The sequence below is a fragment of the Cajanus cajan genome, chromosome 11 (assembly GCF_000230855.2).
Source record: "Cajanus cajan strain Asha chromosome 11, NIPB_CcT2T_4, whole genome shotgun sequence".
NCBI lineage: Eukaryota > Viridiplantae > Streptophyta > Magnoliopsida > Fabales > Fabaceae > Cajanus > Cajanus cajan.
The window spans coordinates 46,283,625-46,300,527 of record NC_138527.1 but is presented as its reverse complement, the minus strand read 5'-3'; the positions used below and the strand labels follow the sequence as shown (position 1 = coordinate 46,300,527).

Sequence of the window (16,903 nt, the reverse complement as noted above, 5' to 3'; positions counted from 1 at the left end):
TTAAATTTTATTTTTTCTTGTTTTGGTCTTTTTTAAATTTGGATGGAGTAATGTTTTATTTTTTATTTATTATATTTAATGCTCAATTTGACAATAAAGAAGAAAATATAAAAAATACAGGAATATAATTGAAACTAAAATTTAAAATGACTAATATATATATATATATATATATATATATATATATTACAAATAAAAAATATTTAAATATAAACGAAATTATCATGGATATGCAACTAAATAACATATTTTTTTTTGGCTAAATTATACTATGGGTTCTTCTATTTTTTTCAATCTGTAATTTTAGTTATGTTAGTTTAAAATAAAGATATTTAGTCCTCATATTTTGTAAAATACAAAATATTAATATACTTATCAATTCGATGTTCGTTGATCGTTAAAATTTGACATTATTTAATAGTTTGACATCATTTTAATGATGTGACATTTAAATATGTGATATATATGAATAAATATTAAAATAATATACAAAAATTATTTATTAGTATTTATTTTTATGACTGATTAATATTTATTTATTAATAAAAATCTTATTTAAATTTATATATATATATATATATATATATTTTATTATTATTATTTCTAAACGTCATATTATTAAATGTCATATAAATAAACGTTAAAACTCAATGTAGATACTAATTTAATAAGAGGGCTTAAATTTTGTATTTTTAAAATTATGAAAATAAATATTTTTGTTTTAAAATAAAGAATCAAAATTACATATTAATGAAAATAGAATAAAAAAATACAATTTAATCTGTTTTCTTTTCTCAACTGATAAATATCTAAAAGTGTTTCTTTCATGTAATTTAACTCTATTTTTTTTTTATAGATATATATGTGGTGAGAATGTAGCTTGAAATAAACTTAAAGAAACAAACTCATAATGATAGTTTATTTTCGTTACAAGATAATCTTAAAAGTGATTAAGGTTCCTTGTAATTGATTTTGGTTTTATAAAGAGACATGAGCTTGTATCAGGAACAATATAATTAATTATAACATGTCTTAACCAATTAAAATGAAAAGATGTTAGTTGACATAAGTCTCCACAATTTTTTTAATCAATTAAACACTATGCACAGGATTCTCTTTTCCAAGTTTCTAAAAAAAACTTCTGAAAAAAAATTAATTTGATAGATATTATTCAATTTATCACATTGTGATTCTCAACATGTCACTAGTTTAAGTTGAATTCAACTTAAATTATTAAATTTAAATTTTATAAATAAAAAATATAATTGAGAAGAGGAACTTCACTAAAAAATTTCAATTAAGTTCTCCATAAAAAATTAATTATCAATAAAAAAGGTCAATATTTATTATAACATGGTGAGAAAAAAATTACCACGCCTATTTTAAAATTTTATAAACATATGCATCTTAGACACTTGATTTTAACACTTCTAATTAAAACATCCTTTGTTTACACAGATCAATTAACATTTTTTTTTCACATTTTGTTTATTTATTTTATTCCAAGTCGATTTTTAGGCCTTAAAGATAAATTTTAAAAAACCTTTTGATCAATGAACTTTAGAGGACACACAAAGAGACATAATAGAATCAAGAATAATTAACACTCTAGAAGATTTTATGAAATTACATAAACACTTTCTATTTTTTTTATTCTTACAATAATCTTCTTTATTATTTAAAAAATATTACATTAACACTCTTTAGCCATTTCATTAACACCTTTAATTATTTTTTAAAAAAACGTTACATTATAACTCCTGCACGAAAAATTATAGTAAACATCAGGGAAAAAAACAGAAATATCAATACAATTTCATAAAACTTCAATAAATGATTGTATAATTTACACTAAAAATAAACATATACATGATAGCACTTCAGCATAGGTGAATTATCTTCATCAAAATTGCTTCAAAATCATTCATTGAAATTAATGAAGATACCTATCAAGTGTCATAAGTTCAGTGAAACAACACTCTTATTGGATGACTCGTACAATTTTTTCAAGACAAATGACTCATCCATATATAATTAGTTTAAATAAAGAACTAAAAATACAAGTAAATAAGACTTAGAAAAAAGAAGTAATTTTTTATAGCATAACTGTATACATAACCAGAATTTTAAAATAATATATTAAGAGAAAATTATAAAACAATTAAATATGAAATTAAAGAAAGAAAAAAATCTTTAATTTAAATGAGAAATTTGGAATATAATTAAGAATTTTAACTTTCAAAAATAAATATATATTAAATAATGATAGACGCATATTACAAGAAAAGGAATTACAATGAAAAACATCTTCACATTCAAATGTACAGACGTTAATCTATAATATACGAATTAACTGGTGGTCAATGAAATGAAAATTAATAATTAGTTGTAACAAAAACTCAATTAAAAGTTTAATGCAGGTTAACCAAGAAACAAGTTTACGGTTTACTGTTTACACTTGCAGAACAAAAAGATAATTATTTAGTTCATAACTTAATATATAGTTTTCAGCATAACATGAGACCTATCCTCAAAATGTCAACAGCAGCAGGAATGAAAAGATAGATTATAAATTAAATAGTGTCTTGTCTTTAACAAATGGAAGGAACACGTCCTATCTTATAATATGATGCCTTGTTTGTTCCAACATGCTAGCCCATGGCATACTTCTGAGTCCAGCTCCTAGCAGTTGTCTCATACTTGGACCTGTCTGTCTTATACATATGAGCAATTTCAGGCACCAAGGGATCATCTGGGTTTGGATCCGTCAATAGGGAGCAAATGGAGAGCAACACCTGAAAAAGGAAACGCAAACCTTCCCACCCATTTTAAAAAACAGCAATAGTTCAAGACAAACAGTAACCATACATTGCAATGGTGGGCCATCCAATTTTTCTCAAAGAAAAAGTTTCCCAACAATAAGAACAAATTAAGTAAGAAATGTTCCTTGTATGATTTAATATTACTAGCCAGCCACAACTTATGATTTTGAAGATGCAACAATTGCATACGATTTAGATTATGGCACCCAAACCAATTTTAAGAGGAATCTGCTGATGCCATTGGAATCTAGATTATGGATCAAATTATACAAGCATGCATGCGATCAATATTTTATGGTATAATACAACATTAGTGTACTACACGTATTGTGTGCAATCTAGAGTACCAAAATAGACCCAATATATTTCACAGAACGATAAATGCTATTTTAAACACATTCTACTTTTTCATAGCATACTTATCCATAAGAAATTATGGATTATGGCAGACAACATCATATAGACCACAGGTTTGTAACCTTGTACTACACGATGCTAAAATGTTAAACTTTTGGAATTGGTTACTTGTTATCTATATATTATTTGTCTTCATAGAAATATTCCTCAGTCCTTATATGCATTTTTGCTGTATTTCAAAACTTTCATTCCAACACAAATGATGCTCATTGAAGATTAGTGTTAAAAAGTTTAGTACAGTCATGACCTTAGATATTGTCAAGGCGGGGCTCCATTGCTCCTTTAAGATATCAAGACAAATACTACCATTGCTGTTGATATTTGGGTGAAAAACTTTAGTCCTAAATGCAACCTGCAAGGAAAAAAGGTAGTTGGGCAGAAAAAGAAGGGTTAAAATTTTGAACAAATTGAGCTTTATGTGAATTGGAAGCCATGTCTAGGAAGTAGTAACAGGGTAACACAAAAACAAGTCATTGGAAAGCTCACTTTGTTTTCCTGAAAACAGAAATGAGGTTAACACCTGCTTTCTAAACAAATAATTCATATTTGAATTCTGAAATGTCAAATAGAAAGTGCTATTTCAGATCACTGGACTAGAGAACACTTCTTTAATTCTGTTACTAATTACTCTATTTCAGATCACTGAGGGATGGTATAGCACTTTCTATTTGACATTTTATAGATATTTCAGATCACTGAGGGATGGTATAGCACTTTCTATTTCAGATCACTGAGGGATGGTATAGCACTTTCTATTGGACTGAAAGTGCAAACTTCTTTTGATATTTTATAGATACCATCCCTCAGTGGCAGCGACCACTGTAAATTCATTTGCATACACCACCACTCATGGTGAATTTGGAAGTATAAAGTACGAATTTTATGATTGTAGATGGAAAAATCAAATGATAATATTTTATAAAATAAAAAAACACGTAGATGAAAATCATGAACACCAAACATAAGAATAAACTCTATTTTCTCATTAGAAGTTACTAATTACTCTTTCCTCTCTAAAGTACACCCCACCATATAAAGGATCTGAATTTCTCTGGTGGTCAATGGATTCTCTCAGCCAGGCTAGAATAGGCTCTCTTCTGTTGTATAGATCTTGTGGAACCACCAGCTCCTTAATCATGTCTCTAATACCTCTACCCCCAAGAGCTATTGGTCTATTGGTCTATTGCTGCTCTGACCCCAAAATGTTGGCCTTAAAAGCTAACATTACTCACTATTCCAAACTCCTTCAGTCCCCTCACTACGTAAATCCCCAAACAACATCCAGTACTCCTAGTTGCATTCTCCAAGTGGTTTCTTCAGTGGTGGCTATTCAATCCGAGCACATTCACAGTTTATCATTGCAGAATTCATAATTTAGCTAGCTTTTTAACTTTATAATACTCTGTGTAAGATTTGGTTTTAATGAAGTAGCTCAGTCTCTACAGGTAACTGTTAGAAACTTTAGCAAGTGAAAACAGCGTGTAAGTTGTTTCCCAAATGGGAAATCAATATTTGTTTTCATATAAGCAGAACCATAGAAAAACTAGAGTAGTCCACTACGTATAAAATAATAGCATTTCCATTCGTAAGGACTCAATCCACAAAATGCCACCAGATTATGATTTCGCACATTCATCAGTCATCACCAGAATTCAACATATCACTAGCATAAAAACCTCAATGAAGGCATTTTTGCTACAAACTTACAATATGGATAAGATTAACAATACAGTAAAGGAACGGCAGGTTGGATGATTGAAAAAAAAGCAAAATAAAATATATTTAAAAATAAAAATCCACAGTATCTAATTAACAAATAGAAGGAACAATCTGAAATTCAGGAAAAATAGAAAATTTAACAATATAAACAGCAAAAGTTCAGCATTTTTCAAGCATATAACAATGGAGGAATTGTTGAAATTGTATTGAACAGGACTAGGCAATACCTTGGGTGGCTTGAATGGATAATCAGGAGGAAAATGAATGGTAACTAGAAAAACACCTCCAGCATAAGGGCTATCAGGGGGACCCATTATAGTTGCTTGCCAGTGAAACATATCTTCTGCTACAGGACCTGTGAAGGTGGTAATCACCAGAAAATAACAAAGTTAAGATTCAATTACAAATATAATATCCGAAAATAATGTATAACATGTAACAGACCAAAGATATGTACACTACTGACTCACAACGTACATCTGCTCGTTTTACAAGTACATTTTTGCAACTCAAACATAATAAACATCTAGAAAGAAAATAATACCAGCCAAATATAATCTTAAAAGTAAGAGTTATATTCCAATGGAGTTTTACAACCAAAGACAGAGATAAGCAAAACAGTCTCTATAATCCATGATAGTTGTTACAACTTAGAAATCCATAATTTAGACTTTGGAGAAAATCTCTAATAAAAGAAGGCAATCGAGAGCAGAGAGATTCTAAAGGTCACAACGTGTGAACTTTAAACGTAGGGAGTAGGATTCAGGCTTCATCAGAAAGAACAGAGAGGAGTTAATTCTGAAATAAATGAAGAAATTTGAGACCAATCAATAAAAAAATTAGCAAACAACAAACTTATGAATAGTTAGTCACCAGTACCACACTTAATCATACACCCAGAAAAGTCTCACAAAATATCATATTGACGATAATCTTTTAAAGTAACAACATGGGATGTGAAGCTTGCAACAAATATCTGATCCTACTTCCTAAAAGATTGTAAATTAATGAAATTCACACATGCAAAATCAAGGAGGAAAAAAAACAAGAACGACCTACATGCGTATAAATTGAAAAAAGTGATAGATCGAGCAACATAGGAAGCTTAATTAAAGTTTGGGAGAGAAAAGGGGGGGAAAAGAGAAGAAATTGTACCGGCACTGCAAGAGGTTGGAGGGTCTTTCTGGAGGTCCTTGAGCTCCTTGAGGATCCGCTTGGAAGCCATGGGAGAAGAATCCCTTTGGATCTACGAGGAAGAGGAAGAGGAAGGGTGAGAAAGAGAGAGAAAGCGGTGTTGAAGAAAACAAGGGAGGAAGAGAAACCAAACCAATGCAAGTTGCAGAAATGACTATGTAAGGAAAGAGACATAAATGTATTCTCAGATAATAGAAATTTGAAATCACTATCCCTTTTTACGACTCTTCCGCGGACAAAACAAAACATCCACTCCTCTAATCTAATTCTTTCACTATATCTCCTTCTTACACTAAATTATTTCTCATTTAATCTTTTGTTTTTTTTTTATTTTTTAGTAGAATCATAGGTAGGATGGTAAAAGGGGTCAGCATCCTAGTCCCTTAACTTATCCCGCCTAACATGCCCTAAATGGTGGGTCGGACGGGTTAATTTTTCTAATTATTTATTATTATTATTATTATTATTATTATTATTATTATTATTATTATTATTATTAAATTTAATTAAATTATATCATATTTATTATATGTATAATTTGTACTTTATTATATAGTAAATTTATCATATATTTAATTTATTTTATATATAACTTTGGTTTTATTATACAACAAATTTATTGAAAGAGATATGAATATTATAATTATATATTTATTTTATTATGTAATATTACATAATAAATTAAATTAAATTAAATGTAATTTTATATTTATTTTATTATTTAAATATATTAATTTATGTGAATTTGTTAGATATTAAAAAATATATTAATAATATGCAAACAAAAATTCTCTTCAAATTTTTTAGACTATTTATGTCAACCTAATATTACTTTAAAGTTATAATATAGAAATTAAGAAATATTTTTAATTATATTATTTATTATTCTAACATTTTTATGATTTCTTTTTCTCGATAAGTGTAAAAAGTAAAGGTATAATTAAAAATAATAATAATAAACACTTATGTTAAATTTTAAAAAGATTGATAAATAAAAATAAATAATACATATATCAGTGATGTAATTTATATTGTTATTTAATCACAAAATGTTATATTATATATTTATAGTCATATTGATGATTTTTAATTAGTTGATGATATGAAAATATTTAATTCTTTTAAAGTTTAGATAAAATATCTCATATTATAAATATAATACAGTGCAACTAAAAATCTTTATTTTTGTAATAAATTATTAATAAATTACTCTCAATACATATTTCGGCTTATTACATAAAATATCTTATATTTTACATAATTTAATTTATTTTTAATAATAAATAAATTTAAATATCATTTGGGTGAATAAAATTTTTAATATATAATTACAATACAATAAGCTTATAGATGGAATTTTGTGCAACTGTAAAATATATAGAAGGAAGATTATTATTATTGTTATAGAATAAAAAACAAAATTAGTTAATTTTTCTGTAAGCTAAATTTAACTTTACATAAATTAATTTATATAATTTTTTTGTGTTAGTTTATTTAAAAAAAAATGTTTTTAATTTATGTTTTAGTTAATTTTATCTTATGAGAAATATTTAATTTTCTTTTCTTACTTTATTCTTCTTTTATAAGTATTTTAAAAGAAGATAATCCAAACATACATTAATTGAAGTTTAAAAATTCCATGTTTTGTCCTCTTTGTCTAAAGTAGAAGTCGACAATTAGAAGAATAGAAATGCAGATTAGTTAAACAATCATTTTATTAATTTATGTAATTGTAAATGTGATGATCACCTTGTGTGGATTGGTGGGCTATTTTGCTTTTGCTTCAATTCACTAATGACGTATTTTTATTATTTTTTGAATTTCAGTCTGATAGACAACTATGCCCAAACTACCGTCCAATTTTGTTTATACGTGCGGTGGAAGATGCATCCCACACAATTATTGTTTCTCCAAAAGGATTTTAATAAGTTTAGTGTTTAATTTTCTATTGGAAAAGTTAAGGAAGTGAGAAAACTCGCGCAAGTCGCATGTACGTGTGGTGTGGAATCGTAGTTCCTATATCTATTTTCAGAATGCTACGTGGAAGGGTCCAATAATCAGCCTAAATATTCATTATAAGCTGTGAAATTTCGTAATTATATTAGTGGGGTACCACTTGTGTATTAATTGGACATACCTTGCAAATGGATGTACAATCAGACACACACTAATATATTCTTTTTTATTATTTTAAATATTGAAACTTGGAAATTTACCGGTGATGAAACTTACTAAATAGGAAGTGAGGCTTATAAAATTGTGTGATTTTTAATAAATTTTAGTTAATATAATAACATCTTTTAAAAAAATGTGCTAAAAAATATGACGTTAACATTTCTTTTATATGTATTTAGTTTTTTCATACTTGTTTAGTGTATAATTTTGTAAAATAATTATTTAGTTTTGCCACTTTCTACCTTTTCTTAAATTGATGTTAAAATGATGTATAAAAAATTGATATTAAAATAACAAACGCTTCAAAAGTGCAAAAATTAATGCATAGATTTACTTTAATGAAATGGGAAATCATCATCTTACTTTTGCTTTTTTTTATTTTTTATTTTTTTTATAATCCTTCCTTTCGAGATTTCACTCTCAATTTCACGTTTTGAAAGAGTGGATGTTGTAGGTTTGTACAGGTAACGATTAATACAAAGTAATGTGGTTTTTCAAGCCATGAACCTTTCGTTCAATTTACTATTTATAGACAAAAATTCCCAACAAAATGTTGCTAAACAGCTGCTTAATTGATGGACTAACCTCTATTTTAGAAAAATTTCTAGTAAAAGCATCGATCTTGAGGGGGTTTCTCTTCTGATATCCACGTTAACAGGCAACTTTTGTACATATTTTTTTTAGAGTGTTAATTAGTGGAAAGGAAAAAAAAATAAATGAAAAATAAAGTCAAGAAAAATGGAGAAGAGAGATACAATTGAATAAAAATAAGTCAAAACTAGAATAAAAATTTCATTGTTTGATTTTAAAAAGAAGGATAGAGTGAAGAGACATAGAAAAATAAATAAATTATTTATAAGTAAGTTTTATAATAATAAAAATTAATTTGCGCAATTTATATGTGCTGCAGCATTTTTATAATTGGTAAGAATTTTATATAATCGATTTTAATATCTTCTAGCACCTCTAAAACGCCCCCAAAATATAAGATAAATAAATAAATAACGCTTTTCTGGCAGTTTGAAACTCTTAGGAAGCCGATACCACAAATTGCAGTGTGAAATGCAGTTTTCACAGCTGTTTCCTCGCTCTTTAAAGTGAAAATAAAAATGGGTTGAACTCACACTTTTTTATATTTTAATCTTTCACTTCTTATCAATCAAACTGTCAAATTTTCTTTTATTTTCTCTTCTATTTTTTTTACCTATTTTTTACCCACCAGACACACTCATAACGTTTTGAAGAGAAATTTGGTGAGCACTATTTTAAGATTTCTCCCGGCAAATGTTCAAATGTTCCTCTCATTTAAAGTTGTCACATTAACATATAATATTAAATGTAAAACTGAGAAAAAAAAAGTATAAACATATATAAAATCATATAATGGTTGTAATTGTATTTTACTTGAATGTATGCAATAGTTGCTTTCGGGCACCGTTTTAATTATTTTGCGAACGGTTTTGTTATTTTTATTAGAATTGTATTAATTATTAGCTGTTAGTTACTTGATATGCAAGTATCTGAATGTAAGTTAATTAGTTAGTTTGCTATTAATAGTTAGCTGATTGATCTCAACCATTGATTGGTTCAAGTTAGTTAAAAATCAACGGTTGGATGATGTAATATATATATTGTAGCTTCCTTTGTTAGTGATTAGAATGAAAATCATTTTCACATATTCTCAGTTTTTGCTCTAAGCTCTTCTCTCTATTTCTCTCAAATTACTCAACCATGGAGATTCTCAATTTTACATGGTATCAGAGCTCCTTTTGAAGGAGTTTCTGATTACCGCTGCGAAATCTCTGATCCTCCATTCTCTTCTTATATTCAACACAGATTATTTCACAATCTGTTACTTCCGATCTTTTTTGATCGAATTTTCCGTTTATTTGAATCTTGCAAAGGAGACATCGATTTCTTGCGATCGATTCATTCTTCGGTTTTCTTTTTCTGATTGAAGTTTGATTTAGCAAAGGAGACATCGAGTTCTTGCGATTGAACTTGCAAATTTCTTTTTCAATTTTGGCGGGAACTGTTTCAACAATTCTCAGTTTTCTGTTATTTCTGTTATCGAAGTGATTGAACTTACTTCTCATCAATGGCGAATGCTAATGTGGTGGTGAATTACCTCAATGATCCGACAAGTCCTTTTTTCATGCATCCTAGTGAAAATCCAAGTGCTAGCTTGGTTACTCCTCTGTTGAATGAAAATGGCAGTAACTATCATTCGTGGTCACAGGCGATGATTATGGCGTTGGAATCCTGTTAAGTCTCAATTTTACCTCTTTTTGGATGAGACTTATTGAACAAATTCCACTCATCCTTTGAACCATTGCAATATAATTGTTCTCTTTTTGGTTCATTTTGTGTGCAGATATAACTAACCCAAATTTAGCTAACAATACCTTAATACATCTCATTTTTTGTGCAGGTATTGAGCTAGAGACTTGAGGGTTGAAGACTCTTAGGATTGGAAATCTAAGAAGCTAAGGAGCAGAGAAGAGGTTCTGCGCCGGGCGCAAGGTGATCCGCGCCAGGCGAGCAAAGCAGAGTATTTCGTCTCTGGGAGCCATTGCGCTGGGCGTAATGTGAATTGCGCCGGGCTTGTCCTAAGGCAGAGAGTATCTGGAAGGCCCCGCGCCGGGCGCGAAGACTTATGCGCCGGGCGCGAAACCCTAATCTGACTCCCCAAGCTCGTATTTGAAGCCATTTTCGGGGGAGAAACCCCCATTCACACATTGGGCGCCTCCAGGAGCTGCGGAAGGGATTCCCAGGGCTTGGGATCGTCCGTGTGCGGATCTTTCCTTCGGTTCTTCACTTCCTCTTCCATCTCTATTTTGTATTTGCCCTCTTTGTTGAGTGGTTTCACCCATTTTGTGGGGTTAGATGTAACCAACGTACTCTATTGTAATCTTTACGGTTTTAATGATATATATACATGTTGTTTTATTCGTTGTTGTGTTTGTTTCTATTCTTAATGCTTGCTTTGGATTTAATCTCATTGCATGATATAGGTTCCATTGGGTATTGGAAAATAACCCTTGAAACTAGCTCTGAAACAAATGCCTAGTGGGAAATGTATCTAGGAATGGAGCTTAGCCCATTAGTAGTCTTAAACCCTAGCCCGTAATGCGGATGTAGATATTGGGTACTCAAGGGATTGATATTCAATATCCACATCTAGGCTCTTGCTCTAAGGGATTAGGTTTGAGTAAACTTATGGGTTGACTAAGCAATGAATTCAACAAGAGATTAAGGATACATTAGTGTTACGTTTGGTGAAATCTGACCCCCACAACCTCACAATACCACAATACCATTCCTTACCTTTTCCACTCACAAAACAATATTTATTTACAGCTTTCATTCCAATAGTCACAACTTTGCATTCACTGCACAAACTATGAAATTGGAATTATTCTTTAGTCACGAATAGTCAATAAATGCTTATATTACCTTCTAATCCCTGTGGATACGATATTTTTACTACTTGAACGGCCGGTATACTTGCCGTGTTTGAGACCGTTGATAGAATTAAACTAAATTTCAATTATAACAAAAGTACTTCAACGGAAATCTCAACAAGTTTTTGGCGCCGTTGCCGGGGATTAGAATGGCGATTTAGTATTTATAGCTATTTGTGACTTATTCTTTTACTTTTATTTTCATTTTAAGGTAGCAATGAATTGTTGAAGCTGACCTGGGCGCTCTAATCCTCTACTTTCTCTTGTATGCTAGGTACTATGAACAAGATTGACCAATCCCTCTGAGCAATTGTTGAGCAATCATGAGATTGAGCACAAAGCAAGGAGGAACAAGAGCAACAGGAGGAGAAGGAGAGTAGAGCACTTCAAGTTGGTCACCGTCAGGCTCGGGACAGTAAACAAGCGCTTCCTGGGAGGCAACCCATAGATCTGAACTGTGTTTTAGATTTTTGTTGCATGTTGTTCTGTGTTATAAGTGTTGTTTTGTATTATGTGTTGTGTTTGTGTTATATGTTGGTTTGTGGTATGTATTATTTTGTGTTATGTGTTAATTGTTAGAATCATGCTTGAGTGGGTAAATATAGGGTACATCTTGTTGGGAGTGTGAGGAAGAGGTAACTCTGTATCTAGGTGGAAATCAGGCCTTATCTCAAAGTAAATTTAGGCAAAACTGACCATATCAGGGTTATGCGCCCGGCGCGCTTCACCTCGCGCCCAGCGCAAGACTCGAATTGTGGTCTCTGGAACCCACCACGCCGGGCACGTTTAACGCCAGCCCGGCGCGATATCAGATTTTGAAGCCTTGTTGAATTTTACTGATATGAAGCCCGGCGCATCTGTGTTGCGCCCGGCGTAGGACATTCCTGACAGCCCATATTTATCTGTTTTCAATCATGTTTCTTTATGTTCTGTTGTATGTTGTATGTTTGTGTGCTTTATGTTGCATTGTTATAGTTCATTTCCGTGTGCATGCATGTTGTGCTTAATTTTGGTCTAAGGATATTCTCCATTGTGTTATAGTTGCTTGGTCATCACTATGTATACATTTTTGTGCTCACCATTCTTTTTCATGCTTATACTCCGCGACCACTCTTGGTTTCTAGGACTTTCAGGCATATACTGGTTGGCCTGGGGACCAGGCTCCTAAGTTTGGGGGAGTGGAGCTGCTGATGCAGACGGAGCCGTTGATGGTGGAGCAGCCCCTAAAGATGATGATGACCAGACCCCATAGATGGAAGCAGATGGAGCTCACCTTAGTTTGCCTTTGTTTCTTGCAATTTATTTTTCTGTCTTTTATTTTCAGTATTTTAACTATTTCTATATCTATCTCTTTTGGTGATTACACTGTTGGTTCTTTTTGTGAATATTCTGTTTTAGCACAGGTTTTAATCTTGTTGATACTTGTTTTGCTTGTGGTCGATTCTGGATTATAGTTTGCTTGATGTTTATGTTGTGTGTACCTTAGACATTTTCAAGTCACATTAGATCTTTAGTTCATGACTAGTTGCATACGGGTTTCAATGTTGATCATAGAACTGAGCTGAGCTTGATAGTTTGTGGATGCATAGCCGGGTGAGGTTTGAGCCTAAACACCGATGAGTGAACTACGCTTAGGTTGCATGATAGACTTTGCTTGAGTTTCCCTGGTGGTTTGCTTATGTTATGCACTTATATGATCAAGGCATTCACATTTCCATATTTTGTTAACCACATAAGCCAAAAAGCCATATCCACTTTCCATTTGACCCATACCTTCCTAAGCCTAAACACCATACCTTCCACTTGTCCAAAACCAAGAAAAATTAACCATAACCCTTGCTTTGGTTAAGAGAGCAAACTGATGACATCAAATAAGTTTGGGGGAGTTGAAGAATGGGAAATTTTGGGAAGAAGAAAGTATGTGGTCAGCCATTACAAAACAAAATAAATAAATAAAAAAAAAAAAAAAAAGAGAAAAAAAAAGCAAAACAAAAACAAAAATATTAAGATGCAAAAATGTAAATATGCATCTCATAAAGGCTAATGGCTTGGATCAGGTAAAGGGCATGTGCCAAATTGTTGTAATGGGGTATGGAGAGGGACATCATTGTAAAATCTTATTTGCTCTCTTAAGCTATAGCACCTTCAATCTTTGAAAGACCATAAAACTGCTACCGCTTGACCCTGCTTGACCCAGATTGCCCTAATAAAGACCTTGTGATAAGTGTCTGCATTTGTTTTACCACTGGTTTCATTTGGAAACGAAGAGCAAAGTTGAATTATGTGGCGTGAGTAGTAGACTAGAGAGAAACACTCACCCTGATACACTAGTGTGCATAGAGAGAAACATTTTCCTAGTGAGGATGCATACATATACACAGATAGTCATTACTCTTCTCAGCTCTTTGATCTCTTTTGAAACCTTTGTTTGCACCTTGTCATGTTCTATTGCAATAATTGTGATCGGAAATTCATCTGAGGTTCATGCTTGCGAAAAGAATATACAAGTGAACTAGGATGTAGAAATTGACTCACTAGCATTACTTGTTATCTGCTAGATTAATTACCTTTTACTTGAGGACAAGCAAGGTTCTAAGTTTGGGGGAGTTGTTAAGTCTCAATTTTACCTCTTTTTGGATGAGACTTATTGAACAAATTCCACTCATCCTTTGAACCATTGCAATATAATTGTTCTCTTTTTGGTTCATTTTGTGTGCAGATATAACTAACCCAAATTTAGCTAACAATACCTTAATACATCTCATTTTTTGTGCAGGTATTGAGCTAGAGACTTGAGGGTTGAAGACTCTTAGGATTGGAAATCTAAGAAGCTAAGGAGCAGAGAAGAGGTTCTGCGCCGGGCGCAAGGTGATCCGCGCCAGGCGAGCAAAGCAGAGTATTTCGTCTCTGGGAGCCATTGCGCCGGGCGTAATGTGAATTGCGCCGGGCTTGTCCTAAGGCAGAGAGTATCTGGAAGGCCCCGCGCCGGGCGCGAAGACTTATGCGCCGGGCGCGAAACCCTAATCTGACTCCCCAAGCTCGTATTTGAAGCCATTTTCGGGGGAGAAACCCCCATTCACACATTGGGCGCCTCCAGGAGCTGCGGAAGGGATTCCCAGGGCTTGGGATCGTCCGTGTGCGGATCTTTCCTTCGGTTCTTCACTTCCTCTTCCATCTCTATTTTGTATTTGCCCTCTTTGTTGAGTGGTTTCACCCATTTTGTGGGGTTAGATGTAACCAACGTACTCTATTGTAATCTTTACGGTTTTAATGATATATATACATGTTGTTTTATTCGTTGTTGTGTTTGTTTCTATTCTTAATGCTTGCTTTGGATTTAATCTCATTGCATGATATAGGTTCCATTGGGTATTGGAAAATAACCCTTGAAACTAGCTCTGAAACAAATGCCTAGTGGGAAATGTATCTAGGAATGGAGCTTAGCCCATTAGTAATCTTAAACCCTAGCCCGTAATGCGGATGTAGATATTGGGTACTCAAGGGATTGATATTCAATATCCACATCTAGGCTCTTGCTCTAAGGGATTAGGTTTGAGTAAACTTATGGGTTGACTAAGCAATGAATTCAACAAGAGATTAAGGATACATTAGTGTTACGTTTGGTGAAATCTGACCCCCACAACCTCACAATACCACAATACCATTCCTTACCTTTTCCACTCACAAAACAATATTTATTTACAGCTTTCATTCCAATAGTCACAACTTTGCATTCACTGCACAAACTATGAAATTGGAATTATTCTTTAGTCACGAATAGTCAATAAATGCTTATATTACCTTCTAATCCCTGTGGATACGATATTTTTACTACTTGAACGGCCGGTATACTTGCCGTGTTTGAGACCGTTGATAGAATTAAACTAAATTTCAATTATAACAAAAGTACTTCAACGGAAATCTCAACAAATCCAAGAATAAACACATGTTCGTGAATGGATTACTACCAAAACCGAATGTTGATGACAATACGTTTGCGGCATGGAGTAGATGCAATATCATGGTTCGATCGTGGATCAATAACTCGATTTCTCCAACAATTGTTCAAAGTGTGATGTGGTTTTCAACTGCATTAGAGGTATGGAAAGATCTTAAACATCGATTTTATCAAGGAGATATGTTTAGAATTTGCGATTTGCATGAAGAAATGTTTGCTGCTAAACAAGGAGATTTGTCGATCAGTGCTTATTACACTTATTTGAAAGGTTTATGGCAGGAGTTAGATGATTTTATGCCTATTCCTAGTTGTCAATGTCAAATTAAGTGTAACTGCATACTTGTGCCAATTATTCTGTCAAATAGAGACAAAATCTATGCTATTAGATTCTTAAAAGGACTGAATGAACAATATGCAGCAGTTAGATCCCAAATTATGTTGATGGAACCTTTTCCAGATATAAGTAAAGTTTATTATATGGTAAGCCAACAGGAGAGACAAATGAACTTATTGAATGATGATTCAGTTAAGACTTTAGCCACTGATTCTATGAATGTTGTTGGTAGAGGAAGATCTAGGGGAAGAGGTTACAAGAGTAACACAGCCAATTCTACATCTGGTAGAGGTAAAGGACAATACACTAGAAAAGGTCAAAACACTAAGGTTTGCACTTTTTGCAACCGAACTGGACACACAGAGGATATTTGCTATAGGAAACATGGTTTTCCTGCACATTATTTCAAGAACAATGACACTGCTGCAGCCAATAATTTGGTTGGTTCTAACGAGGAACAGTTTGAAGATGAAATTGATGAACTTCAATCTGAAAAGGATAATCAAGAGAATTATGGTCTTACCTTCACACCTGATTAACACAAAGCTTTATTGGTTTTACTCAAACAAACTTCAATATCACAGTCTCAGCATTCTACAAACCAAATTACTACCTTAAACACTACCCAAACCAATTCAGCATCAGGTAAACAGCTTAACCAGTCTCATTTTTGGATTTTAGACACAGGAGCCACAGATCATGTGTGTTTCTCCTTGTCTGAATTCCAATCTTATAAACAAATTCCATCAGTTTCTGTCAAGTTACCTGATGGCAGCATCACAGTTACAAAGATTGCAGGGACTGTGATGTTTTCAAACCA

General features: G+C 32.1%; 1 protein-coding gene across 1 annotated transcript; it reads right to left on the bottom strand.

Annotated features, from left to right (window-relative positions):
• Positions 1-2,458: 2,458 nt before the first annotated feature.
• LOC109796155 (ubiquitin-conjugating enzyme E2-17 kDa) lies at positions 2,459-6,436 on the bottom strand. The gene is made up of 5 exons (XM_020355814.3): positions 6,286-6,436; positions 6,114-6,204; positions 5,186-5,313; positions 3,487-3,591; positions 2,459-2,795 (listed from the first exon to the last, which is right to left on the bottom strand). The coding sequence occupies exons 2-5, from the start codon at positions 6,181-6,183 to the stop codon at positions 2,652-2,654; spliced, it is 447 nt and encodes a 148-aa protein (XP_020211403.1). The 5' UTR covers positions 6,184-6,204; positions 6,286-6,436; the 3' UTR covers positions 2,459-2,651.
• Positions 6,437-16,903: the final 10,467 nt, after the last annotated feature.